This window comes from Coregonus lavaretus, assembly GCF_964263955.1.
Source record: "Coregonus lavaretus genome assembly, contig: SUPER_35_unloc_1, whole genome shotgun sequence".
NCBI classification, from domain to species: domain Eukaryota; kingdom Metazoa; phylum Chordata; class Actinopteri; order Salmoniformes; family Salmonidae; genus Coregonus; species Coregonus lavaretus.
The window spans coordinates 4,992,790-5,007,577 of NW_028167181.1; the positions used below are offsets into that span (position 1 = coordinate 4,992,790).

The 14,788-nt window shown below is 40.7% G+C and overlaps 1 protein-coding gene across 1 annotated transcript; it reads right to left on the minus strand.

Moving 5' to 3' along the window:
- Positions 1 to 1,228: 1,228 nt before the first annotated feature.
- Positions 1,229 to 13,701, minus strand: LOC311110064 (putative E3 ubiquitin-protein ligase HERC6; the record flags this gene model as incomplete). The annotated part of the gene is made up of 23 exons (XM_084188614.1): positions 1,229 to 1,983; positions 2,363 to 2,465; positions 2,772 to 2,955; positions 3,310 to 3,380; positions 3,474 to 3,510; positions 3,613 to 3,779; positions 4,246 to 4,386; positions 4,502 to 4,681; positions 5,011 to 5,109; positions 5,289 to 5,411; positions 5,535 to 5,686; positions 5,875 to 6,058; positions 6,161 to 6,257; positions 9,209 to 9,268; positions 9,761 to 9,852; positions 9,975 to 10,024; positions 10,195 to 10,352; positions 10,473 to 10,600; positions 11,558 to 11,649; positions 11,833 to 12,060; positions 12,509 to 12,591; positions 12,744 to 12,900; positions 13,482 to 13,701. 23 exons carry the CDS (start codon positions 13,699 to 13,701, stop codon positions 1,772 to 1,774), a joined length of 3,018 nt encoding a protein of 1,005 aa, XP_084044740.1. The 3' UTR covers positions 1,229 to 1,771.
- Positions 13,702 to 14,788: the final 1,087 nt, after the last annotated feature.

Consider the following 14,788-nt stretch of genomic DNA (forward strand, 5'->3'; position numbering starts at 1 on the left):
CTGATGGTTAAAACTGAACGTTTTTTAAACATTCTGAGAATGGAAGTGAAAATGTTGCCTGTTCTGGGAACTTTACCTTTTAGGTTGCAGGGAGGTTCTTCTATGGTTCCCTGAAAGTTTTCCTGTGAGATTTTATTACCATTCTAAGAACAGAAATTATAGGTTGAGGGTAATTAAATAATGTTCTGAGAACAAGTTTCAAGAAGACTTTTAATAACACTGCTAGCTTAGGTTAACTGTTTGAACTCCAAGCACAGATAGGACATATGGAAATTAATTTGCTTAGGCATTAATTATGTAAACCCATGTATTTTTTAATGTGGCATGGTGTCAGTGAGATTCAAACCTATGATCTTCTGCTCTCTAGCCTTGGAATTAGTCCACTGCGCCGCTAGAATGGAGCTAGCATGCCATGTTTTTTTTAACTCATAGAAATCTGTTCATTTTAGTCTATTCAAACAGACCCTATTTCAAAGGAAACAAGCATTCATTAAGATCAGGTGTTGCCAATTAGTGGGCAAGGCCAACACACCTGAAAAATTTAACAGGATAGAGAGAATTTTGTTGATGCTGGGAACGGAATGTATATGTTTTTAAATAACATTCTTCCAACATTCTTTGAATGTTACTAATGTTTTCTTGTGGTTTTTATGGAAAGTTTTCTTAATGCTCTGAGAACATTACTTTAAATAGAACCAGGAACCCTGCAGAAAACGTTACGCTGAAGTACTGGAATTCCCATAGAAAAACATTGTTTCTTAATGTCCTCTAAACAATCTGAGAACATTACTTTAAATAGAACCAGGAGCCCTGCAGAAAATGTTATGCTGAAGTACTGGAATTCCCATAGAAAAACATTGTTTCTTAATGTTCTCTGAACGTTCTGAGAACATGACTTTAAATAAAACCATGATGAAACCTGTAGGAAAGGTTATGCTGAAGTACTGAAATTCCCATAGAAGAACGTTGTTTTTTAACGTTCTCTGAACAATTTGAGAACATAACTTTAAATAGAACCATGAGGAAACCTGTAGGAAACGTTATGGGAAGGTTGTATGCAAAATAACCATAGGACAACCACGCTCTCACCAAGCTCTAAGATACATATGGTTCTCAGAACGTTATGTGCTAGCTGGGAAGGTTATGCACGTTGTTGGAGAAACCACACCACTGCTCTGCATCGGAGTGCTGAAAGCAGTACCCCATTGATAAAATAAAACACTTTAAGGCGAAAGTAATCATCTCTATTTATTAGATACATGAATAATTATTCTGTCAATAAAACACAAGATACAGACATAAATGTCAAAAGATGATGCAGACATGTGTTCAGAAAAAAAGGATATTCCCATGTAGAATGACATAAAATGCCACACTATATTAATAAAGAAAACATGCATAAGTAGGCTCTTGAATGTCTATTACTGAATGTATATTACTGAAAGTCTATTACTGAATGTCTTTTACTGAATCTGTATTACTGAATAAGAATTATTTTTATATATCACAATCAGAATTAATGAACATTAAGTCAAGGAATGTTCTTTTCTGTAATAGGGTAGGCCTACATATCCTACATTTGCAATTTTCACATTTTCACTTGAAAAAGCCAAGGAAAAAGCCAAGATTTACAAGTTTTTAAAAGAAAGTGTAAAATTTGAACCTAGATGAAGGCTATATCAACACAATCAAAATCCTATGCTAAACTGAACATGTAAGAAACACATTGAATGAAATGATGAACATAGCAGTAGCCTATATATACTGTCCGTTACTCCTTCCAGAAGCCTCTGTTGTGGGCCACCGCCTCTTTGAGCCTGGCCAGCAGCATCTCCTTGGAAGGGTAGATGGGCAGCAGCAGGAGGAAGTAGCAGGTAAGGGATTCTGGGAAATGTAGTTCAGTAGAGTTCTGCAGGACCGCTATCTTCATCTGGATCTTGTCCATGCCCAGGATGGGAGCACGATCACAGCCCGTCAGGAACACTGAGAAGGAGGGGAGAGATCGTGAAAGGTAGACAGAATGGGAAGAAATATAGTGAATGTCGTTGTGCGGCAGGTAGACTAGCGATTAAGAGCAGTGGGCCAGCAACCGAAAAGTTCCTGGTTCAAATCCTAGAGCAGACTAGGTGAAACATATGCTGTTGTGCCATTGAGCAAGGCACTAAACCCTAATTGCTACTGTAAGTTACTCTGGATAAGTGTCTGCTAAATTACTAAAATGTGTTCAGACAAAAATTATTTGTAAATGCTCTTGTAGAACAGGAAGTTCAAATATGCAGACAAAACCCTAAAACAGCATTATGAAAGACTGTATGGTTCCTCCAGTTTTACTCAACCGAGAGCAATTTAGTGCCATACTTACGGAGGAAAGCTTTCTTTTGGTCATCTGTCAGTTCCTCAAAAGCCTCCCAGAATGTGACGATGTTGGGATGTCTGGCATGGTACTCTCCATCATACACTGTGTTCTGGATATACAAAAAACAACAAATGGCAGCAATAATTCAACAATATTAAACTCACACTCCATTTAAACGATTCACCACTCAAAGTCATACAGTATGTCACAAAGCACCATGTACAGCTAGGCAATGTATAGCCCATTATCTCCTAGTCCCAGTCCTAATTTGAGATACGTACCCATAACTTGAACATCAAAGCAAATCCCCCATTGATATAAATGCATCAACACATTGATTGATTTATGCCCTAATTTCTCAAGTCAGCACCCAGCCCCATACTGAGAAATGAATGATGGTTGTATTTCTATAGACCTGTTTGAGCGTGTCCCAGTCGTAGTCCTCTTTCCCCACCATGACTCCCCTGAGCTCCTCAGGCTGGAAGAACTCCACCACGTCTCTGTCACACACCTTGAAGAAGCCTCTCCTGAACTCTTCAAACACCTTCTCCGCTGATTGGTTGAAGGCGAGGTTCACGTAGGCATCAACAAACTGCTTCCTGTCAAAGAATGAATGGTATTTTAATAAATAAATGTAAACACAGAAAACAGAACAAGCAGAAAGCATGCTTGTTGTAACTTCTAACTTCTAAAATGTGAGCCAGTTTGCTACAGCCGGAAAATAATCCTGCAGCAACAGGAAATGTGAATTATATTATGTGGATTATAATTAATGGACATTTTTGTAGGGGTTAATAAATTTTTCGTAAGGGAAAATCAAGTCTGAAGCCTTTTTAAACCTCAAATATTTACTACACTTTTAAAATGTTCTGCATTGCAGGAAAGTTCTCCTGCAACAGAGTGATCAGATTCAGATCTTACATCTGTAGGAGTAAATGTTGCTGTAACCTTACTTGTTAGAACTTGTGACTGGTTTTCCTGTTTCTTTGGGATCAAGCTCCACCTTCAAGTCATCCCAGATCACCTGATGAAAATAAACAGTTTTACAACTTTTCACATACTGTACCTAGTGATATTTCATTGCTCAACAATCAAACAGTTTGAATGCAATACATACGGTGAAGGTCATGTCCAGGTCGAGGTACCGCAAACTCCTTCAATTACAATGAAAATAAATAGTTGTTGAAAAGTTTTAATCAATTTCTAAGGGATACCAATTCAATGCTAAAATGTACATTCTAAAATACAAAACCTACTTTCCTAAAACAGGATCAAACTCTCTCAGGTCCTCCAGTGAGGGCTTGACCCCCACCATCTTCTTGAACAGGGCCAAAGGGAAGGGCAGGTGTACAATGTTGTGGTTGTACAGGGCCATGCCACACAAGACACCAAACAGGAAGTAGCTCTTCTCCTCCACTCTGGGCTGGTAGTAAGGGTAGGTGGCACATGAGCCAAGGCAGAGATCAAGAATAAACCAGAGCAGGCACCATCCCAAGCTGTCAAGACTAGATACTTTTTTTCTTCGTCAACTAACTTTTATATCCTTTTTTTGTATTTTTTTTTGTCTGTATACTGCAATTCAGCTTTTAGCTATGAATGTGTACAAGACAGCCAAACTAATAATAAAACCTTGGTACATCAGGGGGAGTGTAGGGAGTGATGGTGATTATACTTGTAAACAATGCTATATTGATTGATACAGTGTAGATAGTGGCACTACTTTAGTGGTTGCATCTCTGTGGAAGATTTTTGGTATGGACTTACTAAATGTATTTTGATTGTTTTTAGAATATTCCACCATACCATTACTCATCTATTTTAATTTGCTTGAGAGTGCAGTGATTTATTCTACAGTAATGAAATCGCAATTCCCTAATTCAAATTCTTACCTTGGCAGGGAACCAGACCAGTGTCTTGGTGTCGTTGTACATGAACATCTCAGACTCTGGTGCCAACAGCTCATCAAACACATGGAGGAAGAAGTCCCTTATGTTGACGAGTGACAGCTTCTTGTCCTCCACAAACTGCACCTGAGGGATAAAGCATAAGAGGTACATTTAGGTTGAGTTCTAACATCGTCTTGTAGTCTTGCGAAAAGCTTTTTCCAACATTTGTCCTTCCTAATTCTGGTTGTCATAATTTTACCACAAGTTCTCTCTGGAAGTAATCGTGATCTGCAGCACCCAGTTGTCTGAAGGTGTCTTCGATGAGTGATAGGCGCCTTAGGTTTAGCTGGAAGACTGGAGCAGGGGTTGAGTTTGGGTTGTCTCGGGACGTTCCAGAAGGACACATCACTGTCAGCAGGTGGGTGAGTTTGTGAACCTCCTGCAATATATAAATATACACTAGTTTCAAGTTTGTTTTATGCCCCGTGCACAAGTACAGTGAAGTGCAGTTCCTGCTTGCACTTTCCCAACAATGTAGTAATCAATATCAGTAAAAAACATTTAAAAAAGTAAAGTAGAACAAAAACACACAAGAAATAGAAATAAGAACACGAGAAAGTAAGTAAGCTATATACAGGGTCAGCTCCAGGGTCTATTTAGAGTGGTATACAGACTGGTCTTTGGAAACCACTGTGTAGGCTATTGTATACTTGAAAACATGGGTTCAATAAAAGGATATAAAGAAGCCAGTGGAATAATACAGTATACCTTTGTAAAATGTGCGTTATTGTTGAAAATTGCCATCTTGCAGATCAGATTCAACACAAATGGGTAACGGCAAAAGATGACAGGTGTTGACTGCGTGTCCTAGAAGTGACACAAAATAAAACTGAAGGTGCATCTCAATAGTCTAAATGGGTTCCCTCTCTTTGTCTCATTCCTTCAATCTGCACTGAAAGAACTGGACAAGTGAAACCAGATTGACATCCACCATATTGATATCATTCTAACGTTTTTGTAATTTACAGATTTGGTTATTTTATTACCTCCCTAGTTGACCAAAAACGCCAAAGGTTCACATCCACCAATGGAATAACACTATTGTTGATCTCTTCCACATAAAAGGTACTGGCTGGAACTTTCTGGGTTCTTCCGGCCCTTTTGTTTGCCTTTGATATAAGGTAATGTCAGCATCCAAATAGTATGTTAGGGCATGATCAACAATACTGACAGATACAGCAACTTATGAAAATGGTCAGGAGCATTATAAAATGATTGACACAGACACTGACTCTGTGGAGGTACTTGAGGGTTTCCAGCAGGAATTTGACTCCGGGGTTGTGGGTAACCAGAAGACCATTCCTCAGCATGAATGACAAGGCATTCTTCCACATCAGAATGTGCTTAGTCATGATGTTTGTCTCCATTGAGGACCACCACTCTTCTATAAGATGGTACAAGAGTACAAAAGTACAAAATATGTCCATCATATTGCCTGACGAAAAAAACTATTATCTTATAATATATGGTTATGTGTCACAGTGTCAGATATGCTTCTACTATAATACAATTCTGTAAAATGATACTGATGCTAAATTAGCTAATAAACTGACAAGGTCAGAGGTTATATACTTAATGTTTTTATGGCCGTGTCGTTCAGATGCTCAACGATAACTATTGATAAAGCCAAGACCATCTTCATGACGCTGTGGTCCTCATGGAGAAGAGGGATTGTGGGTAGTAGCATAAAGACCTCTGGTGACTTGATGACAGCTGCTGAACTGCAAATATTGTCCACCAATGGCTCAATATTTACCTATATAGAAAATTAACAGAGAAATTAGGAAAGTAACATTTAGTTCTGTTCTAAATATTTATTCATTTAAAATATGGGTTTAAAGAGTTAGTTGATCTTAACCGATTTCCTAATCCAAGGTATGTTCAGTAGCTGTTCGAAAACCTGGCTAGCAGCCTCTAGGTCCACTGTCAAAGCTCTGGCTGCTTGTGGAATCTCACTGGTCATAAGAAACAGAGGGCATAGCATTAGCAAGAACACAACATAGGCCTAACTGTACACATCAGGGGTTGGAACCAAAATAATTGTCCAATCATTTCGTTCTGAACAGAACCATTCTTTTCTTTGTTCCGTTCCACTGTTCCGACCAGCAAAATAAAGTTCTGAACCGGTTCGAACCCCAAAAAAGTAACAGTTTATATTCTTCCTTTCTGTTCCTTTTTAAACCTCTGAAACCTACATTTGTTTTACATTAAATTACTTCACCAACGGATAGAGCAGCTTGCTGTGGAACGGACAAGCTATGTACATGCATTGGACAGACAAGTGTAGTGTAGGGTGCGACATGCGACTGACATTTTGCGGGTGAGGAGAGTGCTGGGCATGAAGCACTGGGCATCTTGTTGACATGACATACATTATCTGAATTAGGCCCACAGAATTATACCTATGGAGGATTGGCTTCTATTGAAGGAACTTTGAATGTCTTTGAACTTCAGAGAGTTGGCTTAACTAACGTTGGACCAGAGCTAGCCCTTGATCATGACTCTCAGTTCCATTACCTTACATATAATGCCGCCTAGAGTTTGAGAGCTAGACCAGAGCTAGCTAACAAGCTAGCCAGCTAACAAGCTTGTGTGTGCAGAGCGACACCAGAATTAAAATAAAAACACATATTTTTGTAGTTAATAAATCTAATGTGAAACGTGATAACTATAGTATCCTTAACTAGCATTGAAAAATGTAATCCATTGTTTTCTAATTAATAATCTCTCTCCCTAATTTCGGAATCACGCCTGTAACGTCAGTATGCATACTTCGGAGGGAGGGGGAGGGCCAGGTAGTCTACACAGACACACACACACACACACACACACAAACACACACACACAAACACACACACAGACACACACACACACAAACACACACAGACACACACTGGCAAAGATTTTCAGCTGACAGGCAGGCAGACACTGGAATACGTTTCTGAGTGACAGTGAGGGCTTTGTATACCCTTACAAAAAAAGATTGCAGTTTTGAAACTGCAGTAAAAGTGCAGTAACTGCAGTCGACTGTGTTATTTTGAACACAGTGATTGCAGAATAACTGCAATATTATAAAGCAAAATTAATGCAGTAAAAAAAAACTGTTATTTTGGATGCAGTATTTACAGCATACTGCAGTTATACTGCATTCTAATTATAGTTATACTGCAGTGTACTGCAGTTATACTGCAATCTAACTGCAATATTTTTTCGCAGACTGAATTAGCCTAGCTAGCTGGCTAGCTAACTAGCTTCTCTCGGTTTGATGCAGTCAATACAGGTACTAGCTAATCATATTGGATGATAAATAACCTAGCTATGACAAGCTAGAAGCTAGTCTACTAGCGCAAGTTGGCTCGGTTGGTTGCTGCCTCTCCCACCGTCCTCTTTGCTCCCGTTTCACTCACTCACAGTACACACACCGCAAGGCCCCTCCTCCGCCTTTTTTATTTTTTATTTTTTTATTTCACCTTTATTTAACCAGGTAAACCAGTTGAGAACAAGTTCTCATTTACAACTGCGACCTGGCCAAGATAAAGCAAAGCAGTGCGATAAAAACAACAACACAGAGTTACATATGGGGTAAAACAAAACAAAGTCAAAAATACAACAGAAATACATATAATATACAGTGTGTGCAAATTTAGCAAGTTATGGAGGTAAGGCAATAAAATAGGCTATAGTGCAAAATAATTACAATTAGTATTAACACTGGAATGATAGATGTGCAAGAGATGATGTGCAAATAGAGATACTGGGGTACAAATGAGCAAAATAAATAAATAACAATATAGGGATGAGGTAGTTGGGCGGGCTAATTTCAGATGGGCTGTGTACAGGTGCAGTGATCGGTAAGGTGCTCTGACAACTGATGCTTAAAGTTAGTGAGGGAGATAAGTGTCTCCAGCTTCAGAGATTTTTGCAATTTCCTCGCGCTGTATCAGCTCTGGTTAATAAAATAGCTTACAAATTGACTTTTCTGCTGCTTCCCTCACTCAGATCTGACCACGTCTATATGGAACTGGTCGTCCTCGGGTCCGTTTGGAACAGGTCTCTATATTGAAAAATGTATTTATGCATATTTCTACAGGTGGGAAAGCCCCAGGTCCATTTCAGAACGGGTCCAACTTTTTAGACCTCTACTTGAGGCCCAACATAACAATCTCTGTCACAACAGACAATGCCAGGAACATTGTGAATGAAACTGGACTTGGGCCACAAATAGGGTGCTTTTTAATTTAGCGTATTTTGCCAAATAAACAAAAAATAACTACAGTAACTGTTGGAATTTCATTTTTCCGCTGTACCTTAACCGAAAACGAACTGTGACCCCAAAACCACAATACATCCCGAACTGTGGGTTTGGTGAACCATTACTGTCACACCCTGATCTGTTTCACCTGTCTTTGTGATTGTCTCCACCCCCCTCCAGGTGTCGCACATCTTCCCCATTATCCCCAGTGCATTTATACCTGTGTTCTCTGTTTGTCTGTTGCCAGTTCGTCTTGTCAGGTCTTACCAGCGTGCTTTCCTGTTTTCCTGTTTCTCAAGTGTTTATTTCCTAGTTTTCCCGGTTCTGACCATTCTGCCTGCCCTGACCCCGAGCCTGCCTGCTGTCCTGTACCTGCCTGACTGACCTGATTACGAACCTCTGCCTGCCCTGACCCCGAGCCTGCCTGCCGTTCTGTACCTGCCTGACTCTGACCTGATTACGAACCTCTGCCTGTCCTCGACCTGTCCTTTGCCTGCTCCGTGTTCTAATAAATTATCATTGAGAAGTGTACTATCCACCTCCTGTGTCTGCATCTGGGTCATATCCTGAGTCGTGATAATTACACCCCTACCCCTGGTACACATACAGTTTTCACTTTAAACTATCCAAACCTTCCATTTTAAAATAGCTTACCTGGCTTTGGTGAAACTGGCCACAAGACTTGAACTTGTTGAGAACATCAAGGATATTTCTCTGTTGGAACAAATGTGGACACATTTGATGTTTCAGTACAATTATACTATAAGAAATACAACTGCAGGGTGCAGTGACATACCTGATGGGTTGGACAATACTCTTCTCATCAATTATCTTTTTTTTTTTAAAGTATACTCAACTGGAAATCAGCCAATCCTCTGTTGTTCATGCAATGGAAAGGTCAAATGATTTATTATATGAAAATTGAAAGAGCATGGGCGACGGAGACAAACAAAATGGTGCAGTTTGAGGCCATGTGGCAGAAAGTGATAAGGGTGCTGGAGATAGGGGTGGGGGTTAGCGGGTCTGGGCAGGTGTGATGTAGTGATGTTTGTATGATGTAGTTGTGTGTATGTGTATGTTTTGTATATATTCTAAAATATAAAATACAATTGTATAAAAATAATTATAAAAAAATACAACTGAACAATAAAAATTTGTTTATTTCATTTTGAGTTAGCTAGAAAATAAAAAAAACGAACAAAGAACCTTTGCGCCTCTGCATTTCCTTGCTCCATTGTCAGCCATTTTTTCAGCTTGGCTTCATCTAACCTCCCGATTGGCTGTTCTCTTTCAGAACTCTACAAAGGCAGATAAAGCAATATAATACATTCAAATATCTCAAACATGAACTAGCTGCTTGAGACATTTAGACTGTTTCAGTCTTCCTATTATTGAGGTATAAAAAGGTCAGAAACATTACCTCAGCAGTGTAAATGAAGTTTGAATTCCATCCCACTGATATCTTCATGTCTGATAAAAAAAAGAAAAATTTACAGAAGAGGTTGTAGGGACATCAAGTCTCGTTATGTGTTCTTATTCAGTCATCCAAACGCTACATAGTCAGTATGTAGATGCATAATATAATTGAATAGAATCAAATAGAAGATAGAAGAGAATAGAATAGACATTGTATCCGGTACCGTTGTGTATGACTGTCGCTGCCCCACCAGAAGCCCTTTTCAGCAGCACTGAGGTGGGTCTCAAGCTGCCCTCTGTGTTGCCAGTCCCTAGCTGACCTTTGACCCCACTGCCAAAGGCCCAGAGTTGACCTGAGGACCCCAGCACCAGGGTGTGATGGCTGGCAGAGTTACAGTAAGACAAAAACACAGTCAAACTGAGAATGTTCAATATTGGTTTCCTATCTGTTTATTATATGTGTATATATGCGTACGAGTAACATTATGCTGTTGGTCATTACCTGCCACATGCTATCTGTGAGACCAGTCCATCCAGGCCCTCCACCAGTTTGGGTATGAGTTCGTTAGCTGATGCGTCATGCCCAAGCTGGCCTCGGCTTCCCTCTCCAAAGGTGAACACCCGTCCATCCTAAAGACCACAAAGAACCAGAACCAGTTGTTGACAAGTCAAGCCCAGAGTTGTTCCTGGTGTGGTCAGGTCAGGGCCCTAATCACTTCTTAAAGAGACAGTATAATAGTTTTGAAGGGTCAACACACTGGACTGACCTTTACCCTGGTAGCCCTGAGGCTCGATCTGTATTAAAAGCCATAATCAGGACATATTCTGTATAACCTGTGATATTCCTAACTGTAACTTCACATTTAGTATGAGATTGTATTCATGCTCTCAGATGACTTGTATGGTTAAATAAGTAGCCTCTCTCCCAGACACCCGCCAGACACTTGATCACTTGTTTTTAACCTCTGTTCAAGGTCATTTTGTATAACTGGCTATATTTACCAATATGTGATAATTGTATCTTTGAGAGGTTGCTGACTTTGTGTGCAGAACTATATCCCAGTGGGCCCACAGTACTTTTTCTCAACTTAATGACCTGCCGTCAGATTTGTCTCCTTTCACACCAACATCTCCCTTGGAGCCTTCAGTAAAAAGACAGTAATAGTATGATACCTTGGTGAGAACAGCAGTGTCCCTCTTCACAGTAATAGTATGATACCTTGGTGAGAACAGCAGTGTCCCTCTCCACAGTAATAGTATGATACCTTGGTGAGAACAGCAGTGTCCCTCTCCACAGTAATAGTATGATACCTTGGTGAGAACAACAGTGTCCCTCTCCACAGTAATAGGATGATACTTTGGTGAGAACAGCAGTGTCCCTCTCCACAGTAATAGTATGATACCTTGGTGAGAACAGCAGTGTCCCTCTCCACAGTAATAGTATGATACCTTGGTGAGAACAGCAGTGTCCCTCTCCACAGTAATAGTATGATACCTTGGTGAGAACAGCAGTGTCCCTCTCCACAGTAATAGTATGATACCTTGGTGAGAACAGCAGTGTCCCTCTCCACAGTAATAGTATGATACCTTGGTGAGAACAGCAGAATGTGCCTCTCCACAGCTGATGAAGGAAACCCCCAAGACTCTGAGAGCAGGCACTGCACAGATGTTGTACCGGCCTGGCAGGGGGAACAAGCATCATACTTACAGTGCAATGTTCCCACTCATTATAAGACATCTGTAAAATCACTTAGTGGTTATAACAAAGGAATCCAAGTTCAAATTAGAAAATGCTGGTGGATAAGCCTGATTAGCTTTTTATACAAGTAGCGTACGAAGAGAAGTAGAGTGTGCCGTAGTACCTTTCTCATCCACACGGTTGAGTCCCAGCTGCCCAGCCCCGTTTGCCCCACAGCAGTAGACCAGGCCTGGGAGGGTGAGGGCCAGAGTGTGGGTTCCTCCGGCTGCTACCTGGGTCACTGGGACCCCAGTGAGGGAGCGCACCAGGGCAGGTATGGGCTGCAGAGGCACCCCCTTCCCCAGGCCCAGCTGTCCATGGCTGTTCAGACCCCATGAGAACACCTGTCCCCCTGTAGAAGACAAAGAAATCACATATTACATTACAATGACATAACAATAACTCTGGAGTTAGATTCTTTCATAATCAACTGTGTAAATATCATCTCACTGTCCTTTTGAGGTACACTTAGAAAAAAGGGTTCCAAAAGGGTTCTTCGGCTGTCCCCATAGGATAACCCTTTTTGGTTCCAGGCAGAACCCTTTGTGGCTCCAGGTAGAACCATTTTGGGTTCCATGTAGAACCCTCTGAGAAAAGGGTTCTACATGGGACCCACAAGCGTTCTACCTTGAACCAAAAAGGGTTCTCCAAAGGGTTCTCCTATGGGGACAGCTGAATAATCCTTTTAGGTTTGAAGTGTAGTCTAACTGATGCAATGTGGTTATCATAATTTAGATGGAATGTAGTCTGTGTGAGACAAACATCAGTAGGCCTACGTCAAAAGGCACAGTACGTTATACCTTTAGTCAGGGCCAAAGAATGGGAATTTCCACAAGCAACCTGTATCACTGTTATTGGCAAGGGCGAAGGTATTGGAACTGGTCTGTAAAAAAAAAAAAAAGGAGATATCTAGTACATATTGTCTTTGTTAGTGATCAGTGGAATCCAAGAGGGCTCTCATTACTTGACAATGTAAATCATGGAGGATATTTAACTTTCAAGATCTATTTGAAGTTGAAGTTGAGGTTTCCTTGCCTTGGTCTGGGGACTTTGGAGACAGTAGTAGGGGCAAAGCCCAGCTGTCCCTCCCCCCCTGCCCCCCAGGAGTACACCTGTCCTGATGCACACACAGCTACACAGTGGTCCTGACCACAAGCCACAGAGACCACTCCCGCCAGACCCTCCACTGGCGCTGAAACGGGTAGAACACACACACGCACACACAAGTAAGTAAGCACTTCACGGTAAGGTTGTATTCGGCGCATGTGACGAATAACGTTTGATTTGATTTGATTTTACACCGTTGCATTTGGAAGTCATATTTTGTCTTGCAAAGGGTTAAATGCCAGAACATTGATACGATGTAATTTCATGCATGAAGGAGTTAATCAATCATTATCCGAGTCATCTTGAGGATGACGTCAAGTTCGATCCCAGTTTGTATTTCTAGAAACATTGCAACATTTTGAGAGAAACGAAACTGGAACCAAACCATGAGCGCCTATTGTGCAGTAGTTTTATTGAGGGATGTCAGTTTCTGAAAGTTGTCGTTAAACTCAGCAGAAACTAAACATTCTATCATCTGACATTATGAACAATACCCCTAAAATATTTATAGTAGTGATGAAAAAGAATAAACGGATTCAGAGTCAAACAAATGTACTTTTCCAGTAGCACTTTTTTCATATTAGCCTACATAAGATTTTTATTATAATCTGCACTTATTCTGCAAATTCTGCCTACATATTCCGATAGCATTCATTTATGATTTACCTGGTAGTTTTGAATCTCTGTTCTTCTGTCTGCCAAGTTGTCCCTTTGAGTTGCGCCCGCATGATAGGATCCTGCCATCTACCGTGAGAAATAAAGTGTGTTGCTCCCCGCAAGCAATTTCTGTGACTTTATCAGATAATATATTCCCTGCTATAGGAACAGACACATTCTCAAAGTTTAGACCAAACTGTCCACTCGAACTGTCTCCCCAGCACAACATGATGATGTGAATGAAGATGAAGGTGATGCCTGAGGTTAAATTAGTAATGATGCAGTCCACCCTGATGCAGTCCACCCTGCGCGTGGGTGTGGTTTACATTAGTCATCAGCGATCATATTAGCTAGATTGTTTTATGTAAAAAATGAATTGGACACCATCTGTTTTGAGCCCCACCTGTTTAGCTTGAAAAAAATATACAGTACCAGTCAAAAGTTTGTACACACCTACTCATTCAAGGGTTTTTCTTTATTTCTACATTGTAGAATAAAAGTGAAGACATCAAAACTATGAAATAACACATATCGAATCATGTTGTAACCAAAGAAGTGTTAAACAAATCAAAATGTATTTTAGATTTTAGATTCTTCAAATAGTCACCCTTTGCCTTTATGACAGCTTTGCACACTCTTGGCATTCTCTCAACCAGCTTCACCTGGAATGCATTTCCAACAGTCTTGAAGGAGTTCCCACATATGCTGAGCACTTGTTGGCTGCTTTTCCTTCACTCTGCTGTCCGACTCATCCCAAACCATCTCAATTGGGTTGAGGTCGGGGGATTGTGGAGGCCAGGTCATCTGATGCAGCACTCCATCACTCTCCTTCTTGGTAAAATAGCCCTTACACAGCCTGGAGGTGTGTTGGGTCATTGTCCTGTTGAAAAACAAATGATAGTCCCACTAAGCCCAAACCAGATGGGATGGCGTATCGCTGCAGAATGCTGTGGTAGCCATGCTGGTTAAGTGTGCCTTGAATTCTAAATAAATCACAGACAGTGTCAACAGCAAAGCACCCCCACACCATAACACCTCCTCCTCCATGCTTTACGGTGGGAACTACACATGCGGAGATCTTCCGTTCACCCACACCGCGTCTCACAAAGACATGGCGGTTGGAACCAAAAATCTCCAATTTGGACTTCAGACCAAAGGACAAATTTCCACTGGTCTAATATCCATTGCTCGTGTTTCTTGGCCCAAGTAGGTCTCTTCTTCTTATTGGTGTCCTTTAATAGTGGTTTATTTGCAGCAATTCGACCATTAAGGCCTGATTCACACAGTCCCCTCTGAACAGTTGATGTTGAGATGTG